This window comes from Colletotrichum higginsianum (genome assembly GCF_001672515.1).
Source record: "Colletotrichum higginsianum IMI 349063 chromosome 7 map unlocalized unitig_7, whole genome shotgun sequence".
NCBI classification, from domain to species: Eukaryota; Fungi; Ascomycota; class Sordariomycetes; order Glomerellales; family Glomerellaceae; genus Colletotrichum; species Colletotrichum higginsianum.
This window is the reverse complement of record NW_017263917.1, coordinates 334,119-348,797: the sequence shown is the minus strand read 5'-3', so window position 1 is coordinate 348,797 and position 14,679 is coordinate 334,119. Positions and strand designations below refer to the sequence as shown.

General features: G+C 56.2%; 5 protein-coding genes across 5 annotated transcripts; 1 reads left to right on the top strand and 4 right to left on the bottom strand.

Moving 5' to 3' along the window:
- Positions 1 to 2,839: 2,839 nt before the first annotated feature.
- On the top strand, positions 2,840 to 3,451 carry CH63R_09799 (uncharacterized protein; the record flags this gene model as incomplete). Its single annotated transcript, XM_018304773.1, has 2 exons — positions 2,840 to 2,925; positions 2,989 to 3,451. 2 exons carry the CDS (start codon positions 2,840 to 2,842, stop codon positions 3,449 to 3,451), a joined length of 549 nt encoding a protein of 182 aa, XP_018154197.1.
- A 122-nt stretch (positions 3,452 to 3,573) lies between these two features.
- Positions 3,574 to 3,957, bottom strand: CH63R_09798 (uncharacterized protein; the record flags this gene model as incomplete). Its single annotated transcript, XM_018304772.1, has 1 exon — positions 3,574 to 3,957. One exon carries the CDS (start codon positions 3,955 to 3,957, stop codon positions 3,574 to 3,576), a length of 384 nt encoding a protein of 127 aa, XP_018154196.1.
- A 1,044-nt stretch (positions 3,958 to 5,001) lies between these two features.
- CH63R_09797 (Endo-beta-glucanase) lies at positions 5,002 to 6,332 on the bottom strand (the record flags this gene model as incomplete). Its single annotated transcript, XM_018304771.1, has 2 exons — positions 5,002 to 5,706; positions 5,787 to 6,332. 2 exons carry the CDS (start codon positions 6,330 to 6,332, stop codon positions 5,002 to 5,004), a joined length of 1,251 nt encoding a protein of 416 aa, XP_018154195.1.
- A 746-nt stretch (positions 6,333 to 7,078) lies between these two features.
- Positions 7,079 to 9,286, bottom strand: CH63R_09796 (Endo-beta-1,3-glucanase; the record flags this gene model as incomplete). Its single annotated transcript, XM_018304770.1, has 1 exon — positions 7,079 to 9,286. The coding sequence occupies one exon, from the start codon at positions 9,284 to 9,286 to the stop codon at positions 7,079 to 7,081; it is 2,208 nt and encodes a 735-aa protein (XP_018154194.1).
- Positions 9,287 to 10,106: 820 nt separating this feature from the next.
- Positions 10,107 to 11,493, bottom strand: CH63R_09795 (uncharacterized protein; the record flags this gene model as incomplete). The annotated part of the gene is made up of 2 exons (XM_018304769.1): positions 10,107 to 10,646; positions 11,356 to 11,493. 2 exons carry the CDS (start codon positions 11,491 to 11,493, stop codon positions 10,107 to 10,109), a joined length of 678 nt encoding a protein of 225 aa, XP_018154193.1.
- Positions 11,494 to 14,679: the final 3,186 nt, after the last annotated feature.

Sequence of the window (14,679 nt, the reverse complement as noted above, 5' to 3'; positions counted from 1 at the left end):
ACTTGACTAGTCCGTCCGTCAGCCTCAAGTTATTAGAACCTACCTGTACTGTTTGTTCAACATCTAGACTGCCAGTCACGGAAGAAGCCGGACAACCAACAGCAGCGCGGACATGCTTATAACTACGTGACATCACTTCAAGCATAGGTGACCGCATTGGGTCTAGGAGAGAGCAGTGTCACTACGTCAAGGCTTTGGATGCAATGCCTGAAGCACTTACACCAATGAAATAACAGATCTCAGCTGGCTATACTTGTAACTGAGAAAAAGGGCGACACGACACACTACACACACAGCCTGACGTGGACAGAGCTTGATTGCTAGGTCGATAGTTCACAGCCCACTCCGCTCCACATAATCGAGGACCAAAAGTAAATCGTCAAAAGAACATACAACACCAGGTATTCGCTGGTCGTCACCGACCCAACTACTAATCCGGCCCTCACTGGCTTATCTATGGGAGAGCGGACGGGATCCCGAGTTTTCCAGTGGGTATGGTCGTATGTGACAGCGTATGGTTCACAGAAGACTTATAACCGTCAGACTCTAGGCTATCCGCCATGTTACCCCCTTTCACAGTTGCAATTAGTAACACGTCAATGGAGTGGTCTGCAACTTTTGCAATGGTACATTTGTCCATAATGATATGTCTCCTTATCAACCCCTAATTCTAACGTTTTCCGTGCAATGCAGTTCCCCATTGACCAGACTCTGGAACGCTGGCTACGAAATAAGGCTACAGAGGCAGAAACATACACAGATCGGACAACTCGGGAGTGGATCACACATGACAATATCGATCAGCTTTATGCCAACCCTGCAGACTTTCAGGCCAATTGCTGGAGCACAATATGCCAAGAAGCTACACCTCAACCTCTCCACACTTTCGCCTCAAATCACAAGACCCAACTCCGTGAAGATAACGCGTAACCCCGCTTAGCAAGCTTGCTCCAAAAAAAAACATCAGAGTGGACAAGGCGTATGTTGTGAGCTGTACCAACTCACGCAGCTCCGACTTGAATGCTGCGGCCAAAGTCTTTCAGGATGCTGCTAAAGCCAGCAGCAATGGGGAGATCCCTAAAGTCGCGGATCACGTTTTCAGCTCTACATTGCAGCAGCTTCAATCAACGAGCAGAAGGTCGCGGAGAAGGAGGGTAGCTAGCAAACGTTACTCGGTGCTAGCGCGATCCCTCTTCCTGCTGCTTGCGGGCCTTGCATTGGGCTTGGGAGAGGCTTGTTTGGAGGACGGCGAAGTCGGCATTTCCGCCTCTAACCGCAACTTCAAGGGCCGGATGGACTCCAGATGTTAGTCCCCTCACGATTCTAGGAAATATGTTGTCACAACAAAACGACGCCGTTAGTTGCGGGCAGCAACTAACGCCTTATATCTCGTGACATATGTGCAGTAGGTTGGCTAGCTGTGTCAATAGTTGCTTATGCCTACCTTGCCAGTCCTAAGGTGGTCGCTACTAGTGCTCTTGCTGGCAAGATTTTAGGTACCGGCGTACACAGGACCTCCAAGAACTACAACGGCATCAAATACAGTTATGGTACCGGTTTACCAGCATCCCCTCTGAGGGAGCTCGATTGCGCTGTCGAACAGCTAGATTCCCTCATTAACCGGTTAGAGTCCTCCCCCAAGGGCGACAACACCGCAAAGGAAACAACCCGGATACTTCCGGGCTTTCCTCAGGAAAATAGTGGCGAGATTCTATTCTGTGACGCTAACAACCTCGATGTAAGCGGCTCCCCATTCAATTCACTTTGCTTCTAACGCATTTTGTTCCCAAAGCTGGAACTGTTCTGCCATGCCCGTGTTTTGCTTCTAATTTTCAGTCCAGAATTTGAACATGAGTCCGTGACGGTCACGGCGTGACCAGAAGGCAATTCTTCCATCCCCAGTCTCATGTGAATGTTGGCAGCAAGAGCAGTATAACATTTAGGACAAGTTTCTTGACATGTTCACCTCCTGTCAGTCTTAGAATGCAACTCCTCGTATATCAACTGCATACAATGAGCTTCTGCACAGAGCAAAGCGTTTCACAGTAACAGCTGTCATTTCATCTTGAAGACGCTAGTTATGGGCATGTCGAATTCCACCGACAACTAAGAAAGCATCAACGCTCTGCTCCTAAATGCGCCCATACATATGAACAGGGAGTCCGATATGCCGAAGGGCAGGACAAGTTCAGTGCAAAACCGTCAGCGAGCTACGCATCAGAAAATGACTATCGCTTCTGGTCTATCCTGCAACAAGTGCTGTTCTGAAATCTGTGGGAAGCCTTAAATGACAGGGAACGATGCCTCATATCAATGTGGCGGGAGAATTAACACTATTACCACATCTTGATTCAGCGCCCAGCTTCATCGATCTAATATTAGGGGGAGAAGCCACTAACAAACAGCTTCGGGTCTTGGATCTGTGCACGCGACGCCCTGCTTTCGGAGTTTATCCATTCAGAAAATAGCCTGCAATCCTCCCAAAAGCTTATGTCCTTCAATATTAAACCGGCACTCAAAGCCCTACCATTGTAAGGAGACGATGATCGAAATGAGGGATCGCGGCATGAAGGCTATAATTCTAGCTCTTGAAGGGTGCTCACCTTCATGCTGGGTTCTTAGCTATGGTAGGGCAAGGACGTTGAGCTATTCAAAAGCTGATGAGCTAGACAGTGGTGTGACGATCATGGTGTTTGTTCTACTAACTGTACATTTCGGACCCATTGAGGTGCGAAATGACATTTAAGTCTTGATAGCCACCCTTCGTCCGAGGTTAATTTTCTCGCATTCTCACCCAAGTCTTCCATCTTTTCTTCATCCTATCACTCAATCTGCGATCATGGGGAAAAGTTGTAAAAAGTCGCCCGTCAAGACGGCGATCAAATGTTTCGTCGGAGCATGGGGATTCATCAACTCGACGCTGGTGTAAGTCTCATCTGCCATCCAGAAATCCCTTCGTCAAAATCTTTGTTCTCACATAAATCGCAGCAACACCACTTCCGGCGACATCATCACGCAGGACTGGGCCTACCCCGTCCCCTCTGGCATGTCTCTGTTCACCCCCAACGGATACACCGCGTTACTGGTCACCGCCAACGACACAACTCGTCCTGACCTTCGGCCTCAGGGGCTGGACCAGAGCAACCCAAGCTCCTCTCCTGACTCGGAGTGGGCCAAGATTGGCAAGTACAGCGTCGCCGGTGCTGGACCGTTCCGTCTGTCCAATGTGACGGACGAAAAGGGCCCAGAGGGTCCCGAGGGCGTGCAAACTGGAACGTTCCTGACGTCCACGATCCCGGCTCGCCTTGGTCCTTATGAGTTTACCTTCAAGTTTTACAACGACTGCTCGGCTTGGAACCTCCATCAAGATGTCGGGCTGGGCTCCAGAGGGTTGCGTGGTACTACAGACTGCCTGATCAGGATGAGGAGTAAGAAATATACGATCAAATAGGCCGGCTTAGTTAAGTGGGATTGTTACGTCGCCTCGAGAGGGCCTTTAATATGTAAATATTTGGTTTATGTAGCCAGTTTGCGACAGATTTCCGGGCGCTCCTAACGGTTAAGCGTGGCAATCTATACGGTCTCGGCGACGTGGTCTCCCTTCGTGAACCGGCCGTCGCCGCTCCACCCGGCCGTCTCCCCGAGGCTGCGTTCTGTAAAACTCGGTACCCCTTCAACGCTTCCGGGAAGTTCGTCCTCGTGCCAGTCATATACGACGGGACCAATCCCAACAGAGCCAGACTCGTCCCCCGTGACGGAACCCATCGTGTCAAAGGCCAGAGGGGCGAACGCGGCCACGGCCTGCGACAGACTCTTCAAAATCCGAAACCGCCTCTCCTCACACGGCGGCACGGCATGGTCCGCGGGGCCGGATTCGGGGCCGGAGTCGGAGTCGGAGTCGGGGTTGTCAAACCAGACCTCCGCCACGGGCTTCTCCGGCACGAAGCTCAGGCACATGTATAGCCAAAACCCTGGCCTAATGCTTGCTGTCGTGTTGCCATGAGCTGGCTGCTTTTGATGGTGGCAGCACAGTCCGGTTTCTTCCTCACATTCAATGGCCAGCAGACGGGTCTAGTGTTCGAATAACCAACTACCATGTTAGATGGGCCAAACATCTGCTTTGTATCTAATAAGAGGAATCGAAACCGACGCCCTCATCTACAACCGAAATCATGCTGCAAGAAGCTGGCCAGTGCTCTTAGCGTCTGTTGTCTTGATCAACGACATTGTTCCGGTGTACTGACAACTCCGTCCTGCTGGTCTTTTCCGTGGCCCAGCCAGCCGCGTCCACATCCATCCGCCTCATCTCCCCCTTAGGGATCGCACCGCAAGCGTCCAGGTTCGATCTCGGATTGACACTTGGACTATCCTACTTTCGGCAGGCAAACGCCACCTCGGATCTAGAAGTCCGTCAACCCGAATGTCGAATCTCCGCCTGTCTCAGCCCTCGGATTCTGCATTCGGCCTCGCCACACGCGCTCATCCTACTACGACTCTGCAGCCCTTCCGATTTCATCTGGGCGACGGAGACGGCGCTCTTGGGATTATGGAGAAGACTTTCGCGTCGTCGCCGAGCTTGGCCGCAAAACGACACACTGCAACAGCGTCGCGAACGGCTTGCTGGCCTGACAAGTGGCCTGATTCTGAGATCCCTTGCTTAAAAGATGCTGGTGACTTGCATTATAAGAACAAATGGAGGTTCTGCCACGAGGCCTGAACCCTTTGTGACGGACTTCCGGACACGAGTATCGTGACCAACCAACCTGACGAGTTCCGCGTTCCAAGTTTGACAGCATCATGTCTTTGTCGCGTCAACTACAGCACCATCCGGGCCATGGCTATCAAGCCGTCTCGACAACCCCAGCCCCAGACGTGTGATCATGGAACATAGAACAGCCGGAACAAGCCTACCGGTCATCCATGCCATTGCCACACACCCCCTGGACTCACGATCCTGGCCCGAGACCACCGTAAAGCCGCCAGGACAACAGCCACGCAGACTCAGCCCTCGCATATCTCATACACAAAAACAGCGCCCCTCCCTTCCTCCGGCGCGAAGTACAACCTCACGCGGCCCCCAACGAGGGCCACGTCCATCGGGTTCTTCGTCATCAGCACCCCGCCGCCGCCGCCCTCCGCCGCCGTCGTCCTCTCCGTCCTCTCCAGGAACGGCACCTCCCACACCGGCGCCATCCCGGCGTCCACATCCACGACCGCCAGCCCGCCGACCTCGACCCCGGGCGCCAGGGTCGCGATGCCCGAACACAGCGCCAGTGACCGGCCTCCGACGCGGCCCAGCGACTTGCAGTCCTGGTAGTCGATCCAGTGCGACGGGTTGACCATCACGTCCTCCGGCACGTCGAACCCCGTGCCGCCGTCAACACCTTCACCAAGAACAAGCCGGACCTGCTCTTCTTCCCTCCCACCATCACCACCACCGCCGTCACCCCTCTTCAGATCCCACCGCCTCGCCACCCTCCCTCCCCAGCTCAGCGTCGTCAACGTCCCCGTCTCGACATCGTGCACAACGCCCCCCTGGTGGTCCCCCACGCGGAAAACCCTCTCCACTCGCAAGTCAACCGGGTCGACCCGCACCACCGTCGCCGTCGAGTTGGGCCTGTACTGCGACAGCGTCGCCCAGATGTGGAGGCCGTCGTAGTCGAGCCCACCGTTGTGGTACTTGTTTTCCCCCGGCGTCGTCAGCATCTTTCTTCACTTGCTGCACTTTACACAGGCCAAAAGGACTGCAAGACGATTTTCACAAAAAAAAAAAAAAAAAAACTCACCTCCGCATCCCCTTCCTTCGAGACGACCCAGTCCGCCAACCGCCGCCCCCGGCCGTCAAACACCACGAAATGCGCAAACCCGGCCCCGGCGCTCCGGTCTGTCCCGTCGACCCACCGCCCGTCCGGGAATTTCTCCGTCGGGACGGTATACTCCCCCGCCGAGACCCAGAACCTCTCCTCCTCCTCGTCATCGTCGTCGTCGTTGTCGTTGTCGTTTCCTCCGGGCCCCGTCAGCCTCACAATCCCTTCGGGCTCCCACACATCCCCCTCCAGCTCGATCTTCTTCACAAATCGCAACCGGCTCCCGCCGTCACCACCGCCGCCGCCGCCGCCATTCATACCAGCCCGCGTCAGCCCCGTCAGCTGCCTCAAAATCTCCGCCCCGTCCCGCGCGGGCCCGGCCGGCGGAAGCGGCACCGGCGCAAGCGGGACCCCCGGACGTAGCCTCGTCAAGTTGCCCTCGTCCATCGTGTTCGTTCCTTTCGCGACGATCGTGCCGACGAGGAACGAGCCGGCGAGGACGAGCTGGGATGGTACGAATCGCATCCCCTGCGGTGGCTGATGCCGGCCTGGGCGTCTGTTGCGACCGAAGACTAGGACGGACGTTCTGCTCTGGGTGTCGCGGTTCCCCAGCACACTGTCAATGTATGTGTTCAACAACAGGCGGTGCTCTGCAATCCCTGGGATGGCAGCAGAATATCTCGTTCTGTGGAGTTGCTCGAGATGATGTGTAGTTGCGAGAAGCCCTTAGTCCCCCCCCCCCGGAAACGCCGGAGAGATCAACGTCTTTGGCCACTCTCCCTCCCCGCTCCCCTCGCCGGCCCGCATCGTCCGTGTCACCCCCTCCCCGCACGCGCATCACGCATTACGCAGGCCGAGAGCCCAGTCACGGCCACCATGCCAGGCCACGTGTATCGGAGGTTGCACAGATCCCCACATTCAGCATCAAGGCTTGCATCATCACGAAGCACCAGGGGCAGTAGATTTACCTATTCTATTCATCTGGTTCCGTCAAATACTAATGACACGTGAGGAATCGCCCGCTCAGACCATCATCACCAACGTTATGTACGATATCAAACATCATAAACATGATGCCCGCGGCAATCAGAGCCGGGCATGCTTCGAGTCCGCAACTCCAGAAATTAACTCCGTCATTTACACCGCTGCAGCGTGCTGCCACGCTCCAGACAAGAGGCGGACGTTGTCCCGTCGTCCCTCGTCCATCCTTTATGAGAAAGAAGAAAAGATAACGATGGGCGAAAAAAAAGAGACTACTAGAGTCATGACCTTTACACAGTCTTGCCGCCGCAGTCTGGGATCACGACACCAGACTTGATGTTGCGGTTAACGTCCATCAGGCCCCACTGGTCCTCCCATTCCTTGTTCTTCTCGTTGAACTTGATCTTCCACGGCTCGTCGAACGCCGAGAACCAAAAGTAGTTGGTACCGTTGGCCAGCGCAGGACACACCCACTCGTCGAGCAGCTCGTTCAGCTCGCTGATACCGGCGACCGAACGCGTTGGGCAGTTGACAGCTGTGCCGTCGCCGCAGTTCATGCCGCCCTTGGTGGGCCAGCCGACCTCGGCAATCACGTTCTTTTTCTTGTCCGGCTTGAAAAAGCCACCGGCCTGGTTCTCCCAGAAGGCGTACGTCCACATGGCCGCGTCGTTGGCATTGGTTCCCGAAAAGAAGGGGTGGATGTTGGCCATGATATAGTCGCTCTTGGCCGCCAGCGAAGCCGTCCAGTCGTCGCCAAGGTCCGACGTGGCCACTGGTAGGCTCAGCCCCTTGGCCGTCAAATTCGTCCGCACCTCGGCGAGGAGGTTGCCCAACGCCGCCTCTGTCATCTCCTGTCGGAACAGGATCTCGTTGGCCACGATGACTCCCTCAAAGTATTTGTCGCCGTACACGTCGAGGATATCCCACATCTGTTCGAGCTGCCGCGCGTTTGTCGTCGTGTTCTTGTCCTGCCAGACGCCCATCCAGATCTTGATCGTGTCCTCCATCTTGAGTTGCTGGATCGAGTGAATGAGCATCTGGGTCTGGTTGCAGTCCGTTCCGTACAGACGGATCGTGTTGGTGAGCTGGCTGAGTACCGCGAGATCGCGCGTGATGTTGTTCTGCGAAGGTGGGTTGTGGATGCATTCGGGGTATTGGGTGTTGATGGGCGTGTAGTCCATTCCGGGGAAGACCTTGTGCAGTTGCTTGTTGTTCATGAGCTCCTTGATTTCGGAGCTGTTAATGTTCAGGTCGCCGTTGGAGCTCTTGTCGTCGTCCGCTGATTGGCCTTGGCCTGATTTACTTGAACCGCCTTCTCGGTTGCTCCGCGAGACAAGGCCGCCAACGATGCCGCCGGTGATGGCGCCGATGATGACGAGGACGACGGCTACAATGATGCAGATCTTCCACTTCTTGCCTGATTTCTTCTCGTTCCTGAGCCATTCCGACTTCTCCTGTCCTCCAAGGTCGACGGCGCTGCCGTTCTGGTAGCCCGTGGCCACGTCTTTTGGGTCGTAGTATCCGCTGACATTGCGGTTCGCCATGAGACCGGTAGCGGCAGCGCCGCCTGCGGCGGCTGCGCCTGCTGCCGCAGCCTTGCTTCTTCCTGTACGGTCGCTATTAGACAGGCTAAGCATCGAGTTGCGTCCGCTCCTGCTCCGTCCATATTCCAAGCCGTCATCGCCGTCGTCCGCGATCGAGTTGGGATCCACAACACCGAGATGGCCGGGGTGTCTCTGGTAGTACGGGTTGTCGTTGTAGTAGTCGTTGTAGCCGTACGGACTTGAGGCCGGCGATAGTCTGGCTGGAGATGCACCTGCGCCTCCCAGGGCGGTCAAGCTCGAGTGCGAGTCACGGTCCGGGAGACTGCCTGGGTATGGGCGCGGGGCGGCCGTCATTTCGTAGGCATCGCCCCGGGGTTGGTTGTAAGCTTGTGGGGGAGCGTTTGGCGGCTGTTGGAACTGGCCTCGTGCTTGAGGCGGCGCCTGGCCGACATTTCTCATAGCATCGACGCCGCTCTCCCTCGCGTTACGCTCGGCGACCGTGTAGGCGATGCCGGCCATGCCTCCGGATGCCGTGTCGCTAAAGTTGTCTGCGCCGGGGGTGATGTTAGGGTTGAGATTGGGCTGCGGCGCAGGTGCATAGCGGTCGGGGCCCCAGTCACGATGAGGCGGGACTTGGGGAGTGGCATCGATAGGCGAAACGGCGTGAGCGGCGTAGCCAGCGGCAGCGGCCCCTCCGACGGCTCCCACGGCAGCTGGTGGTGGACCCTGGCGATCGTTCCGCCGCTCTGCCCTCAGGTGGTTGAAGCTGGGGTCAGCATGAGCGTCGGGATACTGCTGCGGTCTCGGGTCCTGTTCTGGGTAGTAGGGCTGCGGCGCGTCGTTGTGATAGTGGTTGTCCTGATAGTGTTCGGGGGGGTTAGGGGTATGGGAGCGATAAGCGTTGTCCAGAGGCTCACGCTCGGCAGTGCCGTCGTCAAAGTCGTATCGCGGCATGATTTGGAGTCGTGGGCAGGCGGGATTAGAGTGAACGTCTCGCAACCCTCGTGGGTTGAATTGTTGACCGACCAACAGCCAAAAAGGCCTTTCTCCTGTCGAGTGTGGACGAGAGAGGGGCCGGAGAAAACGAGAGACGTCGAAGAGGTGAAGGTTGTCGAGCTGGGATGGGACTGGCTATGGCGAGAGCGTCGGGGAAAAGAATGCGGGTGCAATCTTGGATGTCTCGGATCGAAGACTGTTTAATTGTGAGCGGGTGGTTCTTAGTGCAGGCGCTTTGTGATCATTTTCGTCTGGCCATTCCAGCGACGGCAAGCAAGCAACGGGGAGAGGGCAGTTGGAACGGAGAGTCGCTGAAGGCGAGGCGGACACAGAAGTAAAAACAAGACTCACTGACCTCGGTGCACAGCAGGTCGCCGGGCGACTTGAAGTAAAGGTGCGAGGACGACAGGCAGGCGACGTCAGCAAGCTACCAGGGACTAGTCCGGCCCTCGGGGGTTTTGACTGCGGTAAGGCGCGCAACGGACACGAGGTCCTTCGTATGTGCGTGTGCTCGTGTTGGTGGACAGGCGGCGGGCCTGTAGAGGCAATAGGAGGTGCGACAGTCGTGGATGCAAAAAAGTGACACACTGTCGGGCGCAGCAAGACGTTGTCTTGGAACCCCTATTGCGACGAACCGGGTCGAAAGCGGTTCGAGGGACGGAGGAGGAGAGGGAGAAGGAGAGAAAACACGGGAGAGAGGTTTCAACGCAGTCGGTTCAGCCAGGTCTGTCAGTGGTGAGTGAGCGTTTTGGGCATACGCCACTGGCACCGGGCGAGGTTAGGCGCCAAAAGGGCGGACAGGGTGTTTTGGGGTGTTTCGCCCGCAGCGGCGGTGCCTGGCCAGGAATTCGTATTTGGTAGTGCGGTGCGGCTCGCTTGTCTGGCGTTGCGTTACGGTTGCTCGTATCCCGTCGACGAAGGCGAGAGACTTGTGGGTTGATCGCCCGCGGGGTGCGCAGTGGAAGCCGAGGGGTCGTCGATTTGGTCGAGTCGAAACGGTCGAGAGTCGTCGACCCGGGAGGTGGTTACGGGGAACGAGAGAACCGGTCGGAGTTGTCGACGAAGACGAGACGAGGATTGAAAAGGCGAGGAAGCCTTGGAAGGGAAGAGAAGAGAAGAGGGACGAAGACGAAACGTAGCGGAGCGTAGCGGTGCTGCGGTGTTGCGGTGTTGCGTTTTGGCAGTGGACGACGCTAAGGTTGCATTGCACGTTGGAGGGTGGCTTGGATCTTGGGTCTTGGATCTTGGGCTTGACTATTGGGGGCTGCTTCCAGCGTCCAGCGTCCAGCTTCCAGCTTCTCTTGGCTGGGTTGGGTGTCTGTCGGTCGTGATTCGGACCCGTCACCGGCGCAGCGGGCAGAGACGGCGACGGGGGGGGGTGCGGACGCGGGAGCGGATGCGGATGCGGACAGGCGAGAGATGCAAGATGCAGCAGTCGACGAGGTGAAGAGAGTCGACGACGTGGAGCTGCAATAGGTCTCTATACCCGAGGAAGGAAAGAAGGAGGTGAGGGCGTGTGTGAGACAAATTGGAAGGACCTCGAGGACGGAAGGAAGCAACTGAGGTCTGGGCAAGAAGGAAGCACACACAAACACACACACACACACACACACACACACAAGGCACAAGGCAAGACGCAGAAGCAGAAGCGGATGGAGCAAGGGAGGCCGTTGTTTCCCATCCATCCATCCAGGCCATCCCCGACCTACGTATGCGCATCCGCAACCCATCCCTTCCTTCCTCCAGTGGCAGGACAAACACAGGTGGTGTGCGTATAGGTACAGACAGACACACTTCTGAGGAAAGTACGGATGCACCACTTCCTGCCCGAGAAACGTCAGAGACAGAAGGAAGGCAGGAAAAACCAACATCGCCGTACGGATACACCACTCTTTCCTCGGTCAACACAGCAGAGAGAAAGTCAAAATATTGCCCACCCCAACTGACAATTGACAACTGCCTCTTTGGTGGGTGCCGCAGTGACCACCAGACAACAGCGGATGCCAGGAACCCACCCAGCCTTGTACCTCTGCACGGGAATCTTTGGGGCGAGGTACCTCGGCCGTGCTTGGCTGACCTGGTGCCCTGGTCCTTGGGGCCGAGTGCCGTTCTGGGGGAGGCGGCGTCACCTCCACCAAGTATCGCAGAGGCGGACCGCGGCCCATTGTGTAAATTCCCGAAAGCAGCCGTTTGACCTTGACAGAGCCATTGTTTCTCGGGTGTTTCTTTTTCCCTCGCTGGTACTGTTTATGCTTGTTTGTAAGTAAGGGATAATCTGTAAAAGTGAGAGCTAGAGTGAGCGACAGCCTTGAGTGAAAGTAACAGCTTGAGTGAGAGTGAGTAACAGCTTGAGTGACTGACTGACTGACTGACTGACTGACTGACTGATGGCATTGCGCTGAGTTCCAAGTTTGTTTCTTCAATGGGGGCCCTGGACCTCTCGAGTCTCGCCCCCCCTCCATCACCCCTGCCGAAATAAACTGGGCAAACCTTGTGACCGTCGGCGCCTGCCCCGTATTTGCTTTTCTTATGGATCCCCTGGTCCGCCCGTGGTTGGCTGAGCGACGCCGTCCGCCGAGACGCCTTCCCCTCCCGGGCCTCCTCTTTTTAAGTGTAACTGCGCCGCAATTCCCACGAAACTCGACCATTTTCAGAAATGCATGTACCTCCGCTGCTGACCTTTTCATTTTCTCTTTCTTTTTTTTTTCTCTCTTTTTCCCACCCTTCTCCTCCCTTTGCTTCTCCGCCGCTCTGCCCCTGCTGACCCATTCATTCCCCCACGATCGTCATGCAACAAGTCCACGAACGGTAAGGCCGACAGCCGTCAGCCACCTGTACAAGTACAATGGGCCGACCGTGCGGATATTCGCACAAATAAAGAGAAGAAAGAGGCGCCGAGTAACGGGGATCGACCGGTCCTCTACCGAAGCAGACAGAAACTCCATCATGACACTTACTCTCCACCACCAACCGCCCCGTTCATCATCGTCATGTCCATCACCACCACCATTTTCATCATCATCATCATCACCATCATCCACAACCAACCAACCTCTGTCCAACCACCCCAAATTCAATTGCCCGCCATTGACTTTTCCCTCCCGCGTGGCATTGTCCATCCATCAGTGCAGTTCAGAAACTGCCATCCCATCCCCCGTCGTCCATTGTCAATCTCCCATGAACCACCCACAGCTCCCGTCACAAATAAGAAACATGCCCGACCCCCGAAACCCTCGCGACCGCCAGGGACCACCCCCTTGAGTCTCGAGTCTCGTCGTCGTCTCATCGTCCCATCGTCTCATTGTTTCATCGTCCCATATCCTCTCGCACTGCCGTCCCGTCTGCGAACTCAACGGTGCACTCCCCTACATGGAGGGTAACCTACCTAAGTGAAGCACGCTGAGGCACAACCAAGTCGAGCCCGCCCTGACCTGCAACGCTGATCCATGTCAGCGCATGACATCACCAAATTGCCTGAGCCGGCTTCGAGCCGGTTCCTCTTTCGGGCCAACATGTCACTCTTCTCGACTCTCGACAATTGCCCTGAACGGCCCTCAGCCGTCTTGGGGCGAGCTGATGCGACGACGCAATTTGCTGCTTGCAGCCCTGCGCACGGCCAGACCGCGCCTCTCACTCACTGGCGCTTCACTCACTCTCTCATTAAGCCTCTTACTGGCTCTCCACTCACTGCCTCCTCACTCATTAGCCTCTCATTCACTGACACTTCAGCTCCGACGCCACACATGCGCCCTCTGCTCCTGTCATGAACGCCCTTCTTCCCGAATGCACCCCAGCTTTGCCAGTCCTGCCAGATGCCGTCTGTCACTACCATCAGTCAGTCGTCTGTCGTCGGTTGTGCAACAGCCAACGGACAGCCCGTCCCTCTGGACCTCCAGGCTCCCCCAATTCCCAACTGCTGGCCCAAGGACCCGTATCGGCGAGTCAGGCGACAAAGCAGCAGGGCGATCCAACATGCAACCCTCCCCTCTCTTCCGCCCAGAAATAGATCAGTTCTCCGAGAAAAGAGCCTAAATCGATGTTGCCCACATATTGCCATCCACACACCTTATGCAGTATTGCCTCTCAAGACGAACAAGCTTCAATTGGCAGCGGCAGGCTGGGTGGGCACTCGATCGACTCTTGATGACTCAGCCCCACTGGCGTCTCCGTGAGTCGATTGATGAGCGTGATGCGTGAGTTGGAATGGCCGTATAGAGTGCCAATCGAATTTGGTGCCAAATTTGGTGGCTGAGATGCTGCTGAGTTCATCACTGCAAACAGCTGTGATTGTGGCCGGCTGCGTTCTACCGGCCCCAATCTTTCCGTCTTCCGACGAAATGATCTGGCCGTCTTTGAGTCTGCCTGCCAAGTGCGGTGGCTGACGGCAGTACCGTTAAAGGTAGAGTCTATGTTCAACCTTGGATACATACCTGTGGCCCTGCGACTTCAAAGGCTTTTCGAGGCGGGCCAGTTGAGCCAAATGGCAACGGCTAGGCTTGGGGAATCCATAGATGGCACGAGAGTATTACCGAATCCGGCTTCTGTTGCTCGTCACTTGTGGATATCAGAAGCACACTGGGGTCCAGGGAGGAAGGGCGTTCGATCACACCGGGTTGAGAGTCATCAAATCCATATGCCACTACACAACATCGCCCAAGTGAAGATGAGTAAACTAGTCAGTGGACGGCTGATAAAGGCAATCTGGCGGCGCAGCTCAAAAAATCCACGGAGGCATGCAGGGTCCCCGCCGCACCCTTTCGCCCTTGGCGTCCGATAAGGCGAGATGGCCAGGAGCTGGGCCTTCCGCGCCTCATCCTTTCACGAAGGCGGCCCGTTTGGTCCGGCTGCCGCATTCGGCGCGCGTCAGGTCCCATTCGTGGGGTTCGTTTCGTTCCGCTGGCTGGGGCCCTGGAAGGGGGGTCGTGGATGAGGTGAAGTTTGTGACGGCCTGGCCAGCCCCGTGATATCAGCTGAAGTTCAAAGGGCATCACCTGTCAATACAGAGCCCTTTGGTGGATTTCTCCTGGTGGTAAACAGGAAGCGGAGTCATTTGTCAGGCAAGTGGGCTGGCTCAGATGCTGAGGGCGGGGAACAAGAGGCTAGAACTGGGATTGACTTGACTGTTTTCGACGTCGTCTTCTTTTGAGGAGACGAGCCTCGAACTTAATCTCTCTGCAGATTGCTTGTGGAAGATTCCAGTCACTATGGCGGCGGACACTTGGAGCTTATGGATCCGTATTGTAAGGGAAAGAAGATGGCTGTCATGTATCCAAAATATCCAAAGCATCATGTTCACGGTGACATCGTAGCGTGATCGCGTTTTTATTAGTATTATCCAGGCGTGCTCCTCC